Source organism: Pristis pectinata, chromosome 2 (assembly GCF_009764475.1).
Source record: "Pristis pectinata isolate sPriPec2 chromosome 2, sPriPec2.1.pri, whole genome shotgun sequence".
NCBI lineage: Eukaryota > Metazoa > Chordata > Chondrichthyes > Rhinopristiformes > Pristidae > Pristis > Pristis pectinata.
This window is the reverse complement of record NC_067406.1, coordinates 22,302,096-22,325,875: the sequence shown is the minus strand read 5'-3', so window position 1 is coordinate 22,325,875 and position 23,780 is coordinate 22,302,096. Positions and strand designations below refer to the sequence as shown.

General features: G+C 43.4%; 1 protein-coding gene across 4 annotated transcripts in view; it reads left to right on the top strand.

Annotated features, from left to right (window-relative positions):
- The window catches only part of ccdc142 (coiled-coil domain containing 142), a 104,068-nt gene that overhangs the window by 53,441 nt on the left and 26,847 nt on the right, over positions 1-23,780 (top strand). For all 4 annotated transcript variants that reach the window (XM_052033691.1, XM_052033681.1, XM_052033663.1 and 1 more), the window contains one exon: positions 2,179-2,354. In XM_052033691.1, coding sequence (XP_051889651.1) covers positions 2,179-2,354 — 176 coding nt within the window. The remainder of the gene's footprint in view (positions 1-2,178; positions 2,355-23,780) is intronic.

The window sequence follows — 23,780 nt, the reverse complement described above, 5'->3', positions numbered from 1 at the left end:
CAGAAACATATTAAAACTTATGTTTAAGATCTTTGGTTGGTTATCTTAATAAGTCTCACTTACATCCATTTCTTCTTTGAAAATAGATTTTACAGCATTACATCAGGTAAAGGCATTGAAGATATGTATTCAAGCACTACCTGCCTTTTTGGCAGTAATATGGAACATTTAAAGCCCTGCTAAGCTGTTGATTCACATAAATGAGTATGCAAGGTCCCCACCAGACAGGTTATCCTTTTTACAGGGAGAAACAGCTTGCTAATAATTGACGTTCAATTCCAAAATAAAATGAAAGAAAAAGTATGGACCTTTCGGTTTGATCATGCAGCAGATTTTTTATGGAATTCCAACTCTGTTGTAAGATTCAACAATGTGTTAAAACTTTTGAATTAGAAGTACAAGATTTCTAAGAGCCTGAGTGGGTTGCAGATTCAGGTAACCTCTCAACGTTTGGGCAGTGTGGTGGCACAGCTAGGAGAGCTGCTGCCTCACAGCACCAGAAACCTGGGTTCAATCCTGACCTCAGGTGGTGTCTGTGTGGAGTTTGCACATTATCTCTATGAGTTTCTTCCAGATGCTCCCAGTTTCCTCCCACATCCCATAGACGTGCAGGGTGGTAGGTTAATTGGCTGGCTATTGGCTGTCGTAAATTGCCCCTAGTGTGTGGGTGAATGGTAGAATTTGGGGGGTGGGGGGGGAGGGTAGGCGAGTTGATAAGAATGTGGGGAAAATAAAAACTGGGATTAAAGGGCCTACTTTCATGCTGTTGTTCTCTATGACTCTCTGTCAATGTCTCTAAATATCTAGATGAGCACTTGAATTGCCAAAAAGCTGTGGACCAAGTGCTGCTAAATGGGATTTGTGTAGATGGGTAATTGATGGTTGTCATGGATATGTGGGCCGAAGAGTCTGTTTATGTGCTTGTGATGCTATGACTAATATATGAAGTGTGTTTCCCCTTGGTGCTCCGTTTTGGTTTGGTTTGGTTTATCATTATTACCACATATACCAAAGTACATTGAAAAACTTGTCTTGCAAACTGTTCATACAAATCAATTTGTTACAACAGTGCATTGAGGTAGTTCAAGGTAAGACAGTAACAGAATGCAGAATAAAGTCCAGTGCAGGTAGGCAATCAGGTAGAAGGTCATCATGAAGTAGATTGTGAGGTCATGAGTCCATTCTTATCATACTAGGGAACTGTTCAATAGTCTTATAATGGGATAGAAGCCATCCCTGAGCCTGGTGGTACATGCTTTCAGGCTTTTGTACATTCTGCCTGATGGGAGAGGGGAGAAGAGAGGATGTCCGGGGTAGGTGGGGTCTTTGATTATGCTGGTTGCTTTACCAAGGCAGCAAGAAATGTAGACAGAGTCTGTGGAGGGGAAGCTGGTTTCCGTGTTGTGCTGAGATGTGTGCACAACTCTCTGCAGTTTCTTGCGGTCACGGGCAGAATAGTTACCACACGAAGCATGATGCATCCGGATAGGATGCTTTCTATGATGCATCGATAAAAATTGGTGAGGGTCAAAGGGGACATGGCAAATTTCTTTAGCCTCCTGAGCAAGTAGAGGCACTGGTGAGCTTTCTTGTCTGTGGTGTCTATGTGGTTGGACCAGGACAGAATAAAGTGATATTCCCAGTGTGTTCACTCCTCAGAACTTGAAGCTCTCAACCATCTCGACCTCAGCACTGTTGATGTAAACGGGAACATGTGCACTAGCCCCCCCTTCCTGAAGTCAATGACCAGCTCTTTTGTTTTGGTGACATTGAGGGAAAAGTTGTTGTCATGACACCATGACACTAGGCTCTCTATCTCCTTCCTGTTTCCTTTCACATGTCAGAGATGTGCAGGCTGGTAGGTAAATTGGCCACTGTAAATTACCCCCAGTGTATAGGTGAGTGGTAGAATCTCAGGGGTGTTGATTGGAATATAGGAAGAATAGGTTAAAGGGAAAATGTGCAAGAATTATGATTGTTCATTGAGCTAGCATAGACTCAATGGCCTGAAGTGGTCTTCTTCTATGTCAGATGGAAATATAGAAGCTAATTGATTGGTTGCTGTCTGCAGTAATGTAGATTTTCTTGTGAATGGAAAGGTAGGGTTTGAAAGATTTGTGACTTTTACTCATGCTTATATTTTTAAAGATATACAGTACATTGTATCCTTTGTTGCAGGTTCCAGTAATGGAGCGGTTTGTAAACTAGTAGTGCCGTCTATCTTGGTGCGAACATTGAGCCATTGCATCACGACACTGCAGGCCTCTTCCCATTGGTTAATGACCAAAGGATTCCAGTTTCTTTCTTCTTGGTCCATGAATCAGTTTCTACTACTAATTCAAGGAGATCTAAAAGTGAGTGCTGTTTTGATTCCATTTTAACTAGTTATTTCTGAGGAATGGTACTGTTGAAACCATTTTGTCTAATAACTAATCAAGGACAAGAAAATATTTGACCATATTCTCATTTTTTGAGGTGTATATAAGGTATTTCTTTTCACTTTTGCATTGACATCTTTTAATGGGTCATATCTGAAGTAAGCTAGCTGTTGCATCCAATACTCTGAAACTTGTATAGGTGTAAAGTCTTCTTTTAAAAAAATACATTGTGCATAACTGAAGAGTGCAGCTAAGTATTGATCACAGTTGATTGTATGTCAGAGTGTCATTACCATGCAGAATGAACTCATTCAATCGATTGAGCTCACACTAGTCCACTTATGCCATGCCAGAAAGCAATGACTCATTATAGTGTTCTTGGTCCTCCAATCTGAACACTCACAGACTCCCATAGTATGTTTAAAAAAGGTATCTGTTCAGCATGCACACTGCTGTGCTGGGAACCTGGCACAGATCTGTGGTATGCAGAGGCTGCCTCTGAGGACTAGTGTTGGGTGGGCTGGTACGAGATGCAGGGCTCAGGGCTACTCCCTGGCTGCTCATTTAAACACTTTAAACGCTTCAACCACTCTCTCAGGCAATTCATTCCAGGTTCTTACCACTCTCTGGGTGAAGAAGATCCTCCTCATATCCCCTTTAAATCTACATCCTCTAGTTTTATCTACCTCTGATATGGGGAACAGTTTCCTGCAGTCTACCCTATCTGGACCCCCCATAATATTTCGTACCTTTTAACCTCCTCCACTCCAGGGAGAACAGACCTGGTTTCTTCAGTCTTTCCTATAACTGTACTGCTACGTCCTGGGCAAAGTCCTGGTGAACCTCCTCTGCTGAGGTTGACCAAGGTTTTATAAAGTTGGAGCATAAGCTCCTACTTATGTATTAAATGGCCTGATTAATGAAAGCCAGTCTCCCATATGAGATGTACAGTCTAACAAGCAGAGGAGGAGGCAGCAGCTTCCATCACATTGAACATGAGTGACGAGAGAGACTGTCAGATCCAGGTGGACTGTGAATACATGGAGCAGCCACTGCCAGTCCCCAGTAACAGCTGCATTCACCATGCTGTCCAGGATGCAGCCCTGACCATTCACCTCAGGCCACCCAATATCAGTCCTCACTCTTGGTCAACCTCAGCAAAGGAGATTCACCAGGAAGTTGCCTAGGATGGAGCAGTACATATATAAGGTTGAAAGGCAATTTAATAGAAGTGTTCGAAATCGTGAAGGAAAAAGACAAAATAAATAAAGATAAACTATTTCCATTGATGAAGGGTTCAAGAAATGTGGTTCACAAATTTAGGGCAATTGACAAAAGAAACAAAGGTAACATAAGGAATTATATTTTCATGCAAATATTTAGTTTTGATCTTAAATCGATTGCCTTGAAGGGCGATAGAAGCAAATTAAACAACACCTTTTAGCTATGATCATATTGAATGTCGGAGCAGACGAGGGGCTCTTTGGCTTACACTTGCTCCTGTTTTTTTGTGCAGTTATACAAGTACTTCCTTTTTGAAAAATATGGTTTTTAATCTGTAGATACCCTATGAATAGGCTGATTTGATAGATGGTTTACCTCTGATGAGTTACTAAGTTGCACTAGTGCAGAAGTCATAAGCCACTAATGGTGTCATGTATTGCTCATTAGCGTTATTTGTCTTTACAATACATTCTGGTTGTAGTGCCACGACCCAAACATTTCCAAATAACACCTTTTTTTGATCCTTTATTCTTATCTGAAAAATATTTGTGAAAATTTAATATCTAGCTCTTCAATAATTTGAATCTGGCAAGCAAGGATTCAATTTTTGGTCAGGTGATAAAACTAATTTCATTTCTGAGTATTTGGTGCCCTCAGGATGCTGAATACATGTTGGAATGGTCAGAAAAATGATTTGGCTGGCAGTGCCATATTAAGGTTAAATAAAAACAGCAAATGGCAGAAAAACTTAATAGTTTAGCAGCATATGTGGGGAGAGAAATGGAGTTCATATTTTGGGTTGATGACCCAAAATGAAACAAAATGATTAGAATAATGAGAAAAATAATGAGTTTGGATGTAAAAATTTGCTATTTGTCAGAATCATAGAGAGATAGTTTGGACAATGCTGAACTTGTATACTGGGATCATGTAATGTGATTAATTCTCACCCATTTGATGAAGGACAACAGTATTTGAGCTTCTTCCTCATTATAGACAAAAGCTAATTGGCTTGTACAATACAGTCTTTGGTCCATCGTCAGGTCTGCCTGAAAACATGCGTGAAATGTCAAGGAGTAGGATGAGAGGATGGGGAAAGTGGTAGGGCAGAAGTCCGAACTTTTATATGGCTTTGTGTGGATCCTGGAGCGCATTCTGATCAGATCTTGAGGACTTAACCATCACACAGTGAATATTGGATTCTTTTGAGGCACAAGTAACAAGCAGTCAAAGTACGGATGCTGCAGTGCCAGTTCAGATGTTTGTCATCATCCTTTTTGTATTATTGTTGAAAAGAATTTTAAGGTATCATACCATTCCAGCAATTTCCCTTCCAATAGATTACTAGGAATGCTAAGGTACTGCCCCTGGAGAGGTGCAATGGCTACACAAAATCAGAAAATGCTGGAAACACTCAGCAGCTCAGGCAACATCTATGGAAAGAGAAACAGAGTTTAGGTTCGAGGACAGAGACACCTAAAATATTGACTCTGTTTCTCTTTCTACAGATGCTGCCTGACCTGCTGAGTGTTTCCAGCATTTTCTGTTTTATTTTAGATTTCCAGCATCTGCAGTTTATGTTTTGGCGAGCACAAAAATCAGTTCTCTCTCAGAATGATAGCAATTATGATTTCACCACTTCTGTTCTGCCCGCGGATTTGCTGTTGCATGCCATATAATTGTTTATTTTAATTTACTTACTGAATGTAATTGGCTAGGCCAGCATTTAGTATTATCCCTAATTATCTATAAGGTGGATAAGGTGACTTAATACATTTGGAATAGAAAGTAGTGGTGTTCATGAACCTACCAGATTGTAGTTAAAAACTCTCTTGGTTCACTAACATCCTTCTGTCATGGTTCCGAGTGCTGGCCCTCGATTCGGCTCCATTGATGGTGCCTTGTTGTGCAGCACGTGGATTCCATGCACTACTAATCGCATAATGACACACACCTGAGCCCCATCAGGAGACTAGAACCCTGGTTTCACTAGCACTAGTTGCCAGAGTATTTGTCAACCTTTGGGTATACTTCATCTCCTGGCTGCTTAGAGCTGTCAACTCTAGAGCAGTCCCGGTTTCACTGTTCCTCTTAGGATATCCAGTTTCTGTGTCAGGACTCTGCCTCAGAGCCCCGAGGCAAGATTCCTTCCGGTCGCTGCCTGTGTTTGGTTCCGAGGAAGCATCCCAACTCCAGTCTCGTACCAGTGCGCCGCATTTGGGTTGTCTGTGAGCTTGCTTTTCGCTCGACATTGTGACAGAATACTCTGGCCTCCATGAACCCAGCGGATGTGAATTCCCTGCCAGAGGCCCTCCCCAGCCAGGGTTTACTTCTGGGCCAGCACAACCAGCAGTTCTGGGAGGTTATGGCAGACTTCCATACCCTAACAGTGACTGTTGGGCAGTTCAGTGAACAGGTCAGCTGAGTCTCCGCTCTTGTCTCCTCTTCCACTCCGTCTGACCAGCCCGGACTATCCGTAAGAGCATCACCCAAGGAACTGCACATACTTGACCCAGAACCCTACACTGGGGATCTAGGAAAGTGCCCATCCTTCCTACTACAATGCTCGTTAGTATTTGAGCACTGGCCCTCCAAGTACACCACCGAGAGATCCAAGATCGCATTTATCGTGGGGTTGTTGCGAGGAAGTGCGCTGGATGGGCCACCGCCGTCTGGGACAATCAGCCAGAGACCTGCTCTTCATTTCACACCTTCATTGAGGAAATGAGAAAGGTCTTTGACCATTCCATCAGGGGTAAAGAGGCAGCCAAACGACTACTCACCCTCAGTCAGGACTCCGTGGAATACTCTGTGGAGTTCCGGACGTTAGCGGCCGACTCAGGATGGAATGAGGAGGCTCTCCAGGGGGTTTTTCGGCAAGGCCTCGGCGACAGAATAAAGGACGAGTTGGTGGCACGAGATGAGACAACCAGCCTGGATGCGTTGATCTCCCTAGCCACCAGGCTGGACAACCGACTCCGGGAACGGCAGAGAGAGAGGACGGTTTGTCCAACACCTCCATTCACCCCACAGGTCACCTTCCCAGCCTCTCCTGGCCCGAGCCTCTCTGCTCCTTCCACTCCTAGGGGTGCTCCTGACCCGGCCAATTGCACCACCCCGGGGGAGCAACCAATGAAACTGGGATGGAACCGCCTTTCTCCCTCCAAACGACGTCAGAGGTTAAGAGCTGGGAGTTGCCTCTATTGCAACCAGCCTGGCCATTTTCTTGTCACTTGTACCCTTCGGTTAAGAGGAGAGGGCTCACCAGTAGAGAGGGGGGTCCCGGTGAGCCAGGCACCTTTCCCTATTGTCCCCCAGAACCGGATGCTGATCCCAGATACCATAAGGCACCTCCAACAGTCCCTGTCCCTTTCCACCTTGGTGGACTCCGGCGCTGAAGGAAATCTGTTGGATAAAGACGTAGCCTCCCGGGCCGGGATTCCTTGGGAGCCACTGAGTACCCCTCTAGAAGTTCGGGCACTAGATGGCAGACTGTTGACCCGAGTCACGCACCGTACACCTCCACTGTCGTTGCTGACCTCTGGAAACCATCGGAAACAGGTCCAATTTCACCTGATAACCTCCCTGCAGACGCTGATGGTCCTTGGGTACCCCTGATTGAGCCGCCACAATCCCCACCTCGATTGGGCCACGAGCAGGGTAGTCTGTTGGAGTCCGTTCTACCACTCCACTTGACTCCAGTCGGCCCTTTCTCCGGTACAGGCTACCGCTAGTTCGTCAGCCGCTGAAACCCCAGACTTGTCCAGGGTCCCAGTGGAGTATCACGACCTGGGGCAAGTATTTAGCAAACAATGGGCTCTTTCCCTGCCCCCACACCGGCCATACGATTGTGCAATCGACATTCTCCCCAGAGCCCCGCTACCTACCAGTTGGCTATTATAATTTGTCCCGACCAGAGAAGGAAGCAATGGAGGAGTATACAGGAAGTCCCTGGGTTACAAACGAGTTCCGTTTTTGAGACTGTTCGTAACCCGATTTTGTATGCAACTTGGAACAGTGTCCGCACATGCTCACTTGGGCCGGGGATCGCGGCCGCGCATGGCCCCAGCTGCACATACGCACTTGGCCCGGGGTTCCCCAGCTGCACATGCGCACTTGGCCCAGGGTTGGGCCAAAGAGGGTGTACCGCCGCCGTGGTAGGATCGGGGGCCGGGCCCGCTTATGAACCAACCACAAAGGTCAGTTTGTAAGTCGGGCGTTCGTAAGTCGGGGACTTCCTGTATCAATGAATCTCTCTTGGTAGGCATTATTCGTCCCTCATCCTCCCCAGTAGGCGCAGGGTTCTTCTTTGTGGGGAAGAAGGACGGCTCACTGCGTCCGTGCATCGACTACCGGGGTCTAAATAACATAACCGTCAAAAACAAGTACCCACTGCCTCTCATCAATTCCGCTTTTGAACTACCTCACAGGGCCACCATATTCTCTAACCTTGATCTACGAAGCGCTTACCATCTGGTCAGGATAAGGGAGGAAGACTAGTGGAAAACAGCATTTAATACCCCTCTCGGCCACTTCGAATACCTAGTAATGCCATTCAGCGTCACCAATGCTCCTGCCGTCTTCCAAGCTCTGATCAATGATGTGCTATGAGACTTCATAAATCGATTTGTGTTTGTCTATCTGGATGACATCCTGATCTTCTCCAGTAGTCTCCAGGAACACACCCAGCAAGTCCGTCAGGTCCTCCAGAGGCTTTGGGAAAACAAGCTCTTCGTCAAGGCTGAGAAATGTGAATTCCATGTCCCCTCCGTCAGCTTCTTAGGGTACATCATTGAGCGTGGACGAGTAAGGGTGGATCCCGAGAAGATCTGGGCGGTGGCGGAGTGGCCTCGACCCACGACACGCAAACAACTCCAACAGTTTCTGGGGTTTGCAAATTTCTATCGCCGTTTCATTAGGGATTATAGTTGGGTGGCGGCACCCCTTACTCAACTCACTTCACCTAAGACCCCTTTTCTGTGGAACCCTGAAGCTGACTCAGCGTTCTCGGACCTGAAGAAACGCTTCATGTCCTCCCCCTTCCTGGTCCAACCAGACCCCTCCAGCCAATTCGTTGTGGAGGTCGACGCCCCTGACTCCGGGGTGGGAGCGGTCCTCTCACAATGCTCAGGTTTGAATCAGAAACTGCACCCCTGTGCTTTTTTTCTCGCCGGTTGTCCCCTGCCGAAAGTAATTACGACGTGGGGAACCTGGAGTTACTGGCAGTCAAGCTTGCGTTAGAGGAGTGGAGGCACTGGCTAGAGGGAGCGGAACATCTGTTTATCGTTTGGACAAACCACAAGAACTTGGAATATATACGAAGTGCGAAACGCCTGAATTCCCGTCAAGCCCGGTGGGCATTTTTCTTTGGCAGGTTCCGGTCTACGTTAACATATCGTCCTGGGTCCAAGAATGGGAAGCACGATGCTCTCTCCTGGCCATACACTACCGCGGAGGACCATCCTAGCCCCGAGACTATCCTTCCCCAGTCCTGTGTGGTGGTGGCCCTCACCTGGGAGATCGAGGCCATAGTGAAGGAAGCCCAACAGACCCAACCTGACCCAGTTAATGGACCATCCAACTGCCTTTTTGTACCGGAGTCCGTGCAGTCTCAGGTTCTGCAGTGGGGACATTCTTCTCGTTTCACCTGCCATCCGGGGATTGATAGGACGCTTTTCCTCCTGAAGAAACACTTCTGGTGGCCCTTCATGGACGCTGATACCCGTTCCTTTGTTTCTGCCTGTTCTGTCTGCGCCCGTGGAAAAGCTTCCCACCGACCACCTGCTGGACTGCTTCGTCCCTTACCCATACCTAGCCGTCCGTGGTCCCAGATCGCCCTGGATTTTGTCATGGGACTGTCCCCTTCTCACAGGAACATTGTTGTCCTCACCATAGTGGACCGATTCTCCAAAGCAGTGCATTTTGTGGCCCTTCCCAAACTCCCTACAGCTCGGGAGACAGACGACCTGGTCGTCCAACATGTCTTCCGCCTCCATGGAATCCCTGCAGACATTGTCACCGACCAGGGCCCCCAGTTCGTCTCTGCAGTATGGAGGTCCTTTTGTCAGGCCCTCGGAACATCCATAAGCCTATCGTCCAGTTTCCATCCACAGATGAACGGCCAAACGGAATGGGCAAATCAAGATTTGGAAATAGCACTACGCTGCATAACAGCAAATGACCCATTGACATGGAGCACCCACCTTGCTTGGGTTGAGTATGCCCACAGCTCTCTGGTCTGCACTGCCACTGGAAGATCCCCCTTCAAATGCTCACTTGGTTACCAACCTCTTCTGTTCTCCATCCATGAAGGGGACATTGCCGTGCCCTCAGTTCAGGACCATCTCTGCCGTTGCCGCAAGGTCTGGGAGGACACGTGTGGCCCTGCTCCGTACCGCCGACCGCAACTGGAGAATCGCTGATCGTCAGCGGGTTCCTGCACCGGTGTACCAGCCTGGGCAGAAGGTTTGGCTCTCGGCTAAGGACATCCCCCTCAAAGACGAGCCCAAGAAACTTGCTCCTCACTTCTTGGGACCTTTTGAAATTGAGCGGATTGTCAATCCCACAATGGTCCGGCTCAAATTGCCTATGACTCTAAGGATACATCCCACTTTCCACGTGTTTCAGGTGAAGCCAGTGGCTAGCAGTCCGTTGTGCCCTCCAGCCAAGCTCCCTCCGCCCCCTTGGATCATTGACGACCACCCAGCATACACCGTCCGGCATTTTGGTATTGGTTGGTTTATTATTGTCACTTGTACCAAGGTACAGTGAAAAGCTTGTCTTACAAACCGATCGTACAGGTCAATTCATTACACAGTGCAGTTACATTGAGTTAGTACAAAGTGCATTGATGTAGTACAGGTAAAAACAATAACAGTACAGAGTAAAGTGTCACAGCTACAGAGAAAGTGCAGTGCAATAAGATGCAAGGTCACAACAACATAGATCGTGAGGTCATAGTCCATCTCATTGTATAAGGGAACCATTCAATAGTCTTATCACAGTGGGGTAGAAGCTGTCCTTAAGTCTGGTGGTATGTGTCCTCAAGCTCCTGTATCTTCTACCTGATGGAAGAGGAGAAAAGAGAGAATGACCCGGTTGGGTGGGGTCTTTGATTATGCTGGCTGCTTCACCAAGGCAGCGAGAGGTAAAGACAGAGTCCAAGGAGGGAGGCTGGTGTCCGTGATGCGCTGGGCTGTGTCCACAACTCTCTGCAGCTTCTTGCAGTCTTGGGCAGAGCAGTTGCCGTACCAAGCCGTGATACATCCAGATAGGATGCTTTCTATGGTGCATCGGTAAAAGTTGGTGAGATTCAAAGGGAACAAACCAAATTTCTTTAGGCTCCTGAGGAAGTAGAGGTGCTGGTGAGCTTTCTTGGCTGTGGCATCTACGTGATTTGACCAGGACAGGCTGTTGGTGATGTTCACACCCAGGAACTTGAAGCTCTCAACCCTCTCGACCTCAGCACCATTGATGTAGACAGGTGCATGTACACTGCCCCCTTTCCTGAAGTCAATGACCAGCTCTTTTGTTGACATTGAGGGAAAGGTTGTTGTCATGACACCATTCCACTAAGCTCTCTATCTCCTTCCTGTACTTCGACTCATCGCTGTTTGAGATACGGCCTACAACGGTGGTATCATCTGCAAACTTGTAGATGGAGTTAGAGCAGAATCTAGCCACACAGTCATGAGTGTATAGGGAGTAGAGTAGAGGGGCTGAGGACACAGCCTTGTGGGGCACCAGTGTTGAGAATAATCATGCTGGAGGTATTGCTGCCTATCCTCACTGATTGCAGTCTGTTTGCTAGAAAGTCAAGGATCCAGTTACAGAGGGAGGTGTTGAGTCCTAGGTCTTGGAGTTTGGTGACAAGCTTGCTTGGGATTATTGTATTGAAGGCAGAGCTGTAGTCAATAAACAATAGTCTAGCGTAGGTGTCTTTACTGTGCAGATGCTCCAGAGCTGAGTGTAGGGCCAGGGAGATGGCATCCGCTGTAGACCTGTTTTGGCGATAGGTGAATTGCAATGGGTCCAGGTTGTCTGGTAGGCTGGAGTTGATGCGTGCCATGACCAACCTCTCAAAGCACTTCATGATGGTGGATGTCAGAGCCACTGGTCGGTAGTCATTGAGGCATGTTACCTTGCTTTTCTTTGGTACCGGGATGATAGTGGCCTTCTTAAAACAGGAGGGAACCTGAGATTGAAGCAGGGAGAGGTTGAATATGTCTGCAAATACTTTTGCCAGCTGATCAGCACAAGATTGGAGCACGCGGCCCGGGACTTTCCTCGTGTTCACTCTCCACTGATCTTGCATCCTCCACTGTGATCACAGGTTCAGCTGCGTTGGCGGCTGTCAGGGTGGATGGTGACAATCCACTTCCCTTTTGTTCAAAATGCGCATAGAATGCATTAAGTTCATCAGGAAGGGATGCGCTGTTGTTAGCTATGCAGCCTGACTTCGTCTTGTAGCCTGGATGTTTACTGGATGTACGCCGCCGGAGTAGGGGCCTGAAGTACTTGGTTGATTGGGAGGGATACAGTCCGGAGGAATGTTCCTGGGTTCCTCGCTCCTTCATTTTGGACCCCTCCCTCATTCAGGAGTTCTGTCAGAACCATCCGGACAAGCCTGGTGGGTCACCTGGAGGCTCCCGTTGAGGTGGGGGGGGGGGGGGGGGTCGGTACTGTCATGGTTCCAAGTGCTGGCCCTTGATTTGGCTCCATTGATGGTGCCTTGTTGTGCAGCATGTGGATTCCATGCACTACTAATCGCGTAACGACACACACCTGAGCCCCATCAGGAGACTAGCATAAGAACCCTGGTTTCACTAGCACCAGTTGCCAGAGTATTGGTCAACCTTTGGCTATACTTCGTCTCCTGGCTGCTTAGAGCTGTCAACTCTAGAGCAGTCCCGGTTTCACTGTTCCTCTTAGGATATCCAGTTTCCGTGTCAGGACTCCGCCTCAGAGCCCCGAGGCAAGATTCCTTCCAGTCACTGCCTGCGTTTGGTTCCAAGGAAGCATCCTGACTCCAGTCTCGTACCAGTGCACCGCATTTGGGTTCTCTGTGAGCTTGCTCTTCGCTCGACATTGTGACACCTTCAGGAAAAGAAATCTAATATCGTTGGCCTGTGTGTGACTGCAGAACCACCTTCTCATATTTCCTGACAAGATAGAAGGAGACCATTCAGCCATCAAGTGCATACCAGCTCCCAGGAGAATCCCATCAATGCAACTCCTTAACTTGTTTCACTCTAATCTGCTGTTTCACCAATTTACAGTAGCTAAGTAACCTAACAACTAGCACATCCTTGGGATGTGAGAGGAAACAGGAGCAGTGGGGTAACCCATATGGTTACAGAGAGAATGTGCATAATCCACACAGACAGTACCATTGGTCAGGATCGAATCCGAATTGCTTGAGCTGTGAGAGCGCGTACTACCTGCAGTGCCACTCCGGCAACCCTTCTTGGGCAGTTCCTTGGGATCAAAGATGACTTGCTTCCATTCTGGTCTTGTGGGTTCTGAGGTAGCTAATGAGGTCAGTGTGGGAACCGCAGACTGACATACATGGGGCAGGAGATGGCTGGCGGGATTGGTGAGAGGATAGATGTGCTCCTTTCACCGCTCACTCAGGACTGTGTGCTTCCAATTCATACCCTTGTGAATGCTCCCTCTCCAATTTGAGCAATCATGGTCCCGAGGTTCCCAGGAGTCTCTGGGGATGTTATACTTCTTTAGGGAAGCTTTGAACACGTCCTTGAACTTTGTCTGTGTTCTCTGGGTAATTTGATTTGGTAGTGTACTATCGGACATGCAAGCAGTATGACTGCCCAATATTGCTGACTGAAAGCAACAAGGGCTTCAATGCAGGGGATGTTGGCCTGGGAGAGGGCACTAACATTGAATTTGGAGGATTTTGCAGAGACATTGTTGAGCATCGAGCTGCTTGCTGGAGGTAGATCAGGTCTCAAAAGCATATAGGAGGGCAAGATTACTGATGCCTGGTAAACCATGAGTTTTGTGCAATGTCTGAGGTCTTAATTTTCAAATACCCTTTTCCTCAATCAATCAAAGGCTGTGCTGGTGCATTGAAAGCAGCGATGAATTTCAGTCTACCTTCGCTGAAAGGTGGTTGTGGAGATATGGGAAATTCTCTGTTTTCCCAGATCTCATCATGAGCCTTTACTGTTGGAAAACATTGTGATACAGAGGGTTCAGGTAGAGGACTTTGATCCTGAAGCTGTTGAGTGGAAAGCCCATCCTCTCTTATGCTTCAGTGAATGAGTCAATGATGCCTTGGAGCTCAGCCTCTGAAGATGCACAAATGCAAGTGCCATCTGTCTACTGCAGCTCCAGTATTGAGGTTCGCAGGTGACCTCAGTTATGTAGTGTAGCTGCCATAGTCTGACACTCCCTTAGGAATTTTGTTGGAGGTGAGGTGCAACATAGTAGTGAGAATGATTGATAAAAATATTGGGGCTATGACACAGCATTGTTTGACACCAGTCTTCACTGAGATTAGTCCACAGCAGTGTGATTGATTCTTAATTATCCTCTAAAATGGCCCTGCAAGCCGTTTAGGTCAATGGAAGCTCAGGGTGAACAATAAATGCTGGTCTTGTATGCACATGTACATCTTGTGAATTTTGTTCAAATTTATTAGGATGCCTTGTTCCAGTTTTTAGTTGTCCCTTGCTTTTAGTCCAAATTCCTTCTGCATTTCCTACTTTCTTTTATTGCGCTAAGTCTGTAAATGTGAATGTTGTTCTTCTGTTCTGTGGCAGAATCACAGCAAGTGAAGAGCTAAATGTTTGGCAGTTGGGAATATGTAAGGAAAATTGGAAATTACCTTGGGAGTTGCCAAAGAAAAAATTGGGTTTCAAAGGGAAATTCGGCTGCTAATGGCAAACTTCAGGAGTCGTTGATGAATAAAGGCAGCAATTAATATTTCTGCAGCTTGGAGCAATAAAATTACAAGCAGCTCTTCATGACCCATCAAGATGAGAGTCCTATTTTTCGAAGCATGAAAAATAAAATGTTTGATTGCCATGCAGGAAATGTTGAGAGTAAGTACTTGACTGACTTCAGTCATACTAACATGATTATTTTATATTTAAATAACTTAATTTATCCATGCCTGCTTTTAATTATTGGTTGTGATAACTCTCTGGGCAGCAGTGAAAAGATGAGGTTACATCTCAGATATAAAGAACTACTGATTTAAATTTAGTTTATGAATGATATTAACTGAATAATTATTTCCTCAAAACAACTTCAGATATCGCTCCTTTTGAGGCATCAGATAAGGAAGATTTTAATCCATATTGACATGTCATTACATAAAATTATGCTACAGCATCAGGGAATATATTCTTGTGCATCATTCATTTGGCACAGTCTTTATGTGTTTTAGGATAAAATGTAGCTGCTCACGTTGGCTCCACTCTGGAGGATAATGCTTCTGCTAGTACTCATCTTCATCATTTGGCATTCTCATTTGATACTGACTTCCTTCAGATTAAGACAATTATTTTGCATAGCTGCAATTTATTTCCTTTGAGCAAAAAAATTAACACCCTGAACAGAAGTTTGTACTTGTTTGAGTAAACTTGTATTATTAACACATGCAAGTTCACAATATAGAAAATACTGTAGGAGTGACTCAGTTCTTGAGATCCAACTTCATGGAATGTATTTTTGCCCAAAATCCCATAGATATTACCTTGTTGATCTTCAGCAATATTTTGTTGATGAGATCATTGAATCTTCCACTAATTACAATTCCATGAAAGCTTATGGACTTGAATGCTTTAGCTTCTGTGTAGATCAATATAACAAGTGTGGTTGTGACCAAGACTTAATTTCAGCACTACCAGAATCTAATTTTGTGAAGTAAAGAAATGCATGATGAACTTTGGAATTCAAAAAGAGGGTGCATGGAACAGCAGTACAGTTTCCAAGAATGAAATTGAAGTATAAAATGCAGAACCAAATTAAGACCATTAGGAATGCGAAAGAGCAGTTCATTCAGCAAGAATAAAATGGTACACTGTTTTCTTCCCCTTATATTTATATCACCCTTTTGATGAGCCAAAGAAAATCATACTTGGTTCTCTGCACAAGATTTTAATGGAGCAATTAGTGCGTGTTCAAAAGTCAGTTTCTATAATGGGTGGGAAGGTAATTGGTTATTTTAAAAACGTACCAGTTGATTGATTATTTTATACATGGTTTCTCACATACTCATGGAAAATCTATATATTCTAAGCACGTTACACTTTTTGTTGATGATTACAGTCACACTAATGTTATGGGTTGTATTTTGTCACCATTTTAACACCTTGCATAACTCTTTGAAATTATAATTCTGCCTGTAGAGAGATGCCATAAAATGTTAGTGGTATTTTTGATCTTATAAGCAGGAATAAACAAGTATTGATAAATGGGTACAAAATATAGATTATATTACCAAGCACAATTAATGGTGCTAAAGTTATAGAATTTGCTCAGTGTATATTTAATAAAATGATTCCAAGAAAGGAAAATGTCAAACCAAGAAGATGTTTATTGGCAGACATAGTCATTAACAAATACTGGAAATGTGAAGTGTTGAGACAGCTACATCTACAAGCTATGTTAGAAGATTTACGTTATGAAGTAAAAGCAGAATGTTCAAGTTATTACTCAATGCTCTGTTTAGAACTTTAACTGTTGCAGGTTTTGGCAGGGCTAGGAAATAGGAGCATAATTCTTCTAAATCTTCTCCAACTTTTCCGCAATGTAATTTCTTGGAACTATAAACAATTTAACAGATTAATAATTAAATGTTCTGCAGCTCTGGGTGCGAAGTTATGCACTCTGGAAGGAATAGGAAAAACAAAAGATTATTTGAATGCTGTAGGACTATTGGACGTTGGTGTTAAGAGAGATCTAGGGGTCCTCATAAAAGTAACACAAAGTTAGCATGCAGGTAAGTAGGAATGCAAATAGTGTTATCCATTAATTCAAAAGTAGTGGTGTCTTGAGACCAACAAGCACTTCAGTGAAACCACACTAATGTACTCTATATAGTTTTGGTTTCCTTATTAAAAGAAGAATACTTGTCTTGCGGTCACTGAAAGAAGATTCACTAGATTGATGCTTGGATGAAGTGTTTGCTTTAAGTGAGTAGATGCTTTAAGTGTACTTTCTGGAATTTAATAGAATTAGAGATGATATAGAACTATACGGTTATGATGGGGCTTGACAGGACAGATCTTGGGAAACAGAACTAGAGTCATGGTCTCAAAATAAATTCTCATAATTTTTCTCTTATTGTGATATAGAAATATGCCATTCCTATTTGGTCCATTGAGTCTCTTAATGGCTCTGAGAGCATTCCCATCTTATTTCCCTTTAACATATTCTCTTTGACATGGACACAACACCTTCCTGATTCTCCTTCCACCCACCTACACTAAGGTCAATATACAGTACCTGGAAGAAATCTACATGGTTGCAGGCAGAATGTACAAAGTCAACACAGACAGCACCCAAGGTCAGGATTTGAACCCAGCTTGCTGGAATTGTACCACTGTTGCCATCTGAATGGTGGTCCATCCAAGAGGTTGAATTTCACCTTGCTGTATGTTGTAACTCTTTGGGATTCCATACCTCAGAGAGCTGTGGATACTGAGCCATTTAGTATAAAACTTTAAACCTTATAAACTTTATTTATACAGCATAGTAACAGGCCGTTATGGTCCACTGAGTCCATGCCACTCATTGAAACCTATGTTAAACTACCCCTACGTCTTTGGAATGTGGGAGGAAACTGGAGCACCCGAAGGAAACCCACGCAGACACGGGGAGAACATACAAACTCCTAGCAGATAGCTATGGGAATTGAACCCCAATCGCTGCCGCTGTAATAGCATCATGCTAACCGCTACGCTACTATACTGTATATTCAAGGTTGACATGGATGGTTTTTTGAATTGTAGAGGAATGGGGATCAGGCAGGAAATTGGAGTTGAGACCAACAAGCAGATCAGCAATGATCTTATTAAAGACAGAGTAGGCTTGAGGAACCACATGACTTGTCCTTTCTCCTAGTTCTTATCTTCAGACACCTATGGTAAGTAATTGGCTGCAATATATTGTTACGGACTCAGTGAAAGTCCCTTTAAGATAGAGAGTGTGTGTGTATGTGTGTGTGGGGCGTGCTTACGTCAATAGAAGATAAAGGACGTAATGACGTTGTTGAAGAAGTCAGAAGAAGAAGGAGAGAGAGAGAGAAGGGAGAGAGACACCAGCCTGCTTGTTTTCTCTATCGATGGATGAGAAACAATAACTGTGTTTGCCACTGAAATCCATGTATGGAAGTTGGAAGTAATCCGGTGGAGTTCACTTTGTTGCTGACCTGTAGAAGGAAACAGGTATTTGTGTGTGGACGACCACGGTTCGGATGCTTTTCGGGGTGAGGAAGTCACTACCGAGTAAACACTGAAGTGTCGTTTGGGTTCCATCGTGGAACATTTGGATTTCGTATGTACTCTCTCTATGTTTTTTCTACATCTACATCTTATCTTCAGACAATGGTGGTTGTTGAAGAAGCCCTTGCTCATGTTTCACCTTATGGCTTGCGGAACTGAACTTTAAGAACCATTCAGGAACTGGGAGTTTTGGACTTTGTCACACACACACACACGAAGAGTTTAGTTTTGGGGTTAACGTTCGAGGTTTAACATTTTTGAATTCTAACATACTAACATTTTTTTTAACTTTTATTTTACGTATTATCATAAGTAGTGATTAATAAAATAGTTTTTAACACTGAATCATGCTCAGTGTGTTTCTTTTGTTGCTGGTTCATGACAATATGTCTTTTCTACCCAATTATTCAGACCATCCATATCTTTTTTCAGTCTATAGCTTCACTTCTCATTGTCAACCACCAAATTAATTTGTGAAGTATCTGCAAATTTCTTTATCATGGCTCCAACGTTAAAGTATGAATCATTAACATCTACTGTGAAAAGCAAGGGACCAAGTACTGAGCCCTGTGGAAGCCCATTTTTAACACTCGCAATTGCAAAAACACACATGAGTCAGCAGCCTTTGCTTCTGCCACTGAACCAATTTTGGATCCAATTCGTCACTTGTCTTTGGAGAGTGAAAAATGATGGTCAGATGCTCTACTGTTTCCTTCTTGCTCTTTATAAGATCCTGGAATATATTTTACCTGCGCCTGATGATGTTATCCACTTTCAAAAATACCTTTATTTCCTTTTGTTCTATGTTTATTCCATTAAAAAGTTTACACTCTCCTTTCTGAAGTACATTGTCAGCATGATCCTGCTCTTTTCATCCATCATCATACTTTCGTTGCTTTTATTGCTGCTTAACAGTGCGACTTTTTCCTTAGTTATCCTCTGCTCCTTGTGTAGTTCTGGGGAAAAAAAATCATTGGATATTCTTTGCTTTTACTTGCCAGTCTTTTTCTCATGCACTATCTTTGCTTTCCTAATTTCCCTTTTAATTCCACTGTACACCTTTTATACTTTTCTAGCCTATTTGTAGTATGGAGCTTACAGTGTTTGTTATGTGCTTGCTTTATTTGTCTAGAACCTTGTCATCCAGCATTTGGTAGTTCCAGCACTTTTCATTGTAGGAACATATTTACCCTGAACCCATGAATCTCCTTAATGAGTTAGATTACAGAGATTGGGAGAGACAGGGCCATAGATGAATTTGAAAACAATTATGAGGATTTTAAACTTGAGGAATTTCTTAACTATGTGTCAACAAACATTGGAGCGATTGGTGAAGAAGAGAATTGTTAAGCATCTGACTATAATATTAATATGCTCACTAACAATCTTACTTAAGAAGTCATTTATTTGAACATTGCAGTTGATTACCATACTGAATCTATAGTTGTACTTTTTTTGATTTTTATAATCTTTGTAAATTAACTAGTTTTGCAGCTCGTTGGAAATCTTTGATCTTTTTAAATGGCTTTTCTCCTTTTGGTTGATTGAAGGTCATCTCAGGATCTACAGTTAATAATTGTAACTAAAATAAAGTGTAGGGTAAAAGGGTCACGGAATTCTTAATTATTATTGACTGCTTTTAATAGTAAGCAGGATACCACAGTTACAAGCAGATCAAAGTAGGTTTTAGAATTTATGCCATGCATGCCAATAATAATTGATTTTTAAGCAGGGAGCTTCAGTTGAGTTCATAAATGTAAATTGAGCGATAGTTTAATCTGGTTGTTCACATTGTGCCACGATCCCTGATGGCCTTATTAATGCATCAGTTTGACAGGAAATCAATCCTGCTGGATTTAATTGTGCCACCTTCCAAGAGATTTTGAGTAGAGGCTTAAGAATGTAACTAAACATCATATAACTATCTAAACCAACCATGAAAGCATGTAGGATTCGAAATGGTACTCCAGATGGAGATTAATACCAGAGTCTTTTATTAACCTAGTAATAGGGATTTCACTCATAAATCCTTATGAACTTCAAATTATAAATGCAATACATTAATATATTTCCCATTTATTTATCAAATAAAATTGAATTGAAAATAAGTATGTGGAATTTTCAATTTCAGTTATGAAGTTTTTGAATATGTATAACTTTTTGAAAAATCTTCAATGAATTTTTTTGTTACAGCTAGAATTCTTACTTATTTAAGTTAGTCTGTTTCTTTCTCAATTGAGGTAGCCTTACTTACTGAGTTCTTCTAGCATTTTCCACTTCTGCACAATTACAATTCACTCATTGCCTGTTTGGACATAGTTTCACTTGTGGGTTCCAGTTTTGCACCAGCCTTAAGCTCAAAATCTTTGCTTGTTTCTGTTTTACAAAATGTAATGTTTTATTTCTTTAAAAAATGTAGATATATATGTAAAGAGATAAACTGGAGACACCATCGTACCATTTAATGTTTCTGGTCATGGTCAGCAAAAACCTTTCTTGGAAAAAATGAAAACACTGACCAAAACATATCTTAAATTGCAAAAGGATTATGGGTGGTCTAATATAATAACCTCACCCATATGTTTTCACGTTTCAGACCTGAATATTGCCAATCTGCATGCTCCAAATTCAGGAGTGTGTGCTGCGATATACTCTTATGCAAGATGTGTTCTATGCGAAATGGCCATCTTCACTCCTCCCCCCCCCATTTAGGTCGTGTCCGGAGGTCTGTTGGTTAGTTTTGTCTAATAACGATTCCCTCCCCAGATTCCATTTTGGAGAGCACATCCAACTTGTGCACATGGGATATTCTATCAAGACCTCTGTGATAGAGGGCAGAATTCCACAGAAGCTGTGGTGAAACTAAGTCGGCAAGAATATTCTGGAGGAAGATTTCCTGTGGTGTGTACGTGCTAGTATTTCAGACCAATACAGTGAGGAACGATCTACAGAACAGGCTAACCTAGTCATGAGAAAAGAATAAGTATAACATGATAGAATTTTTCATTAAATTGGAAGTAAGGTAGTAGAATCAGAAACTAGGGTCCTGAATTAGAACAAAGGAAACAATGAAGGTAAGAGATGCAAATTGGCTGTGATGTGTTGGGGTGCTTTACTAAATGAGTTGACAGTGGAAAGGCAATGGATAATATGTAAAGAATATATATTACAGTAAATATTTATTTATTCCTGTTTGACAAAAAATAATACATCAGGAAAGTGGGCTCAGTTGTGCATTAATAAGGAAATTAGGAATAATAATACAACCAAAGGGGATACAAAAAAATGTTAGAGAATTGGGAGCAGTTTAGAATTCAGCAAAGGAGACAAAAAGATTGATGAAGATGGGGAAGATATGAGAGTATATGACAGTAAACTGCAGGGAACATAAAAACTAACTGTAAGGTCTTCTGTGAATAAATAGACGAATGTAAGTGTAGAAAACCTGATAAACGTTATTTTGAAATGGATCAGGGAAGTTATCCTTGGTGTCCTGACCAATATACATTCGTCATTCAACGTCACCAAATCCAAATCTTCTGGTCATTGTCACATTGCTGTTGTGGGAGCCTGACATGCACAAACTGGCTACCACATTTCCTACAATAAAATGTTTCTAAGGTCAAAATAATGTTTGGCCTTGGTACTTTGAGGTTGTGAAAGCACAACAGAAATGCTAGAATTAGAGTCTTACTGTTTTTATCTTATTTTTCCTATATATTTGAAGGGTAAATTTTGTCAATCATAGTTCTTTTACTGGTCATGTTATTCATAAGTTAGTTGATAGGCTTATCAGACATTAAATCAGACATCAAAATTGATGACCTGGAATCTGAGCTTCAAACACTGCGATGCATCAGGGAGGGGGAGAATTACCTGGATGCTGTGTTTCAGGAGGCAGTCACACCCATTAGATTAACTGCTTCAAATTCGGCCTGTGGTCAGGGACAACAGGGTGTGACAAGAGGGAGGAACCTCAGCCCTTGAGCTTGTCCAGCAGGTCTGAGATTCTTGCTCCCTGTGCGGATGAGAATGGGGGCTGTAGGAAGGATGAGCAACCAAACCATGGTTCAGGGAGCCATTCAAGAAGAGGCAGAGAAGAAAAATGTAGTTGTGATTGGGGATAGTATAGTCAGGGGAATAGACACAACTCTCTGTCGCAAGGATCAAGAGACCCTAAGGCTATGTTGCCTGCCTGTTTGGGACATCTCATCTGACCTGCAGAGGAATTCCCCTCCAAGATCCAGTTGTCGTGGTCCATGTGAGTACCAACAACGCAGGTAGAACAAGGAAAGAGGTTCTGCTGAGGGAATTTGAGCAGCTATGGACTAAATTAAAAAGCAGAACCAAAAAGGTAATAATCTGTGGATTGCTACCTGAGCCACGTGCAAATTGGCAGAGGGTCAATGAGATCAGAGAGTTAAATGCATGGCTCAAAGATTGGTGTAGGAGAATTGGGTTTGAATTCGTGGGACATTGGCACCAGTATCGGGGAAGGATGGAGCTGTTCCAATGGGATGGGCTCCACCTGAACCATGCTGGGACTTGGGTCATGGCAAATTGCATAACTAGGGCTGTAGAGAGGGCTTCAAACTAAATAGTAGGGGGGTGGGTTCACCAGATCAGAAAAGTATGGATAAAGTAAAAGGGAAGGACAGTACAAGAGAGATTACTGAAGTCTCCAGAATAAAGAATGAGACAGAAAAGGATAAGAATTTAACTTCAGGCAACATGGAGACAAATTTGAGAAGAACGGTGGTGAATACAGGACTGAAGATGTTATATTTGAATGCACGCAGTGTACGAAATAAGGTAGATGAGCTTTAAGCACAGTTAGAAATTGGTAGATATGACGTTGTGGGCATCACAGAGTCGTGGTTGAAAGAAGATCACAGCTGAGAGCCAAACATCCAAGGATACACATCCTATCGAAAAGACAGGCAGGTGGGCAGAGGGCAACATGAAAAATCAAATCCTTAGCAAGAAGTGACATAGGAACAGAAGATGTAGAATCCTTTTGGGTAGAGTTAAAAAACTGCAAGGGTAAAAAGACCCTGATGCGGATTATATGCAAGCCTCCGAATAGTAGCCAGGGTGTGGGGTACAATTTACAACAGGAGATAGAAAAGGCATGTTAAAAAGGGCAATGTTCCGGTGGTCATGGGGGATTTCAAAATGTAGGTAAATTGGGAAAATCAGGTTGGTACTGGATCCCAAGAGAAGGAATTTGTAGAATGCCTACGAGATGGCTTTTTAGAGTAGCTAGTGGTCGAGCCCACTAGGGAAAAGGCAATTCTGGATTTGGGGTTGTGTAATGAACCAGATTTGATTAGGGAGCTTAAGATAAAAGAACCCTTAGGATACAGTGATCATAATATGATAGAATTCACCCTGCAGTTTGAGAGGGAGAAGCTAAAATCGAATGTATCAGTATTACACTTGAGTAAAGGTAACTACAGAGACATGAGAGAGGAGCTGGCCAAAGTTGATTGGAAGGGACCCAAGCAGGGATGGCGGTAGAGCAGCAATGGCAAGAGCTTCTGGGAGTAATTTGGAAGATGCAGGATCAGTTCATCACAAAGAAGCAGCATTCTAAAGGGAGGATGAGGCAATTGTGGCTGACGAGGGAAGTCAAAGACAGCATAAAAGCAAAAGAGAGGGCATTCAATATTGCAAAAATTAGTGGGAAGCTAGAGGATTGGGA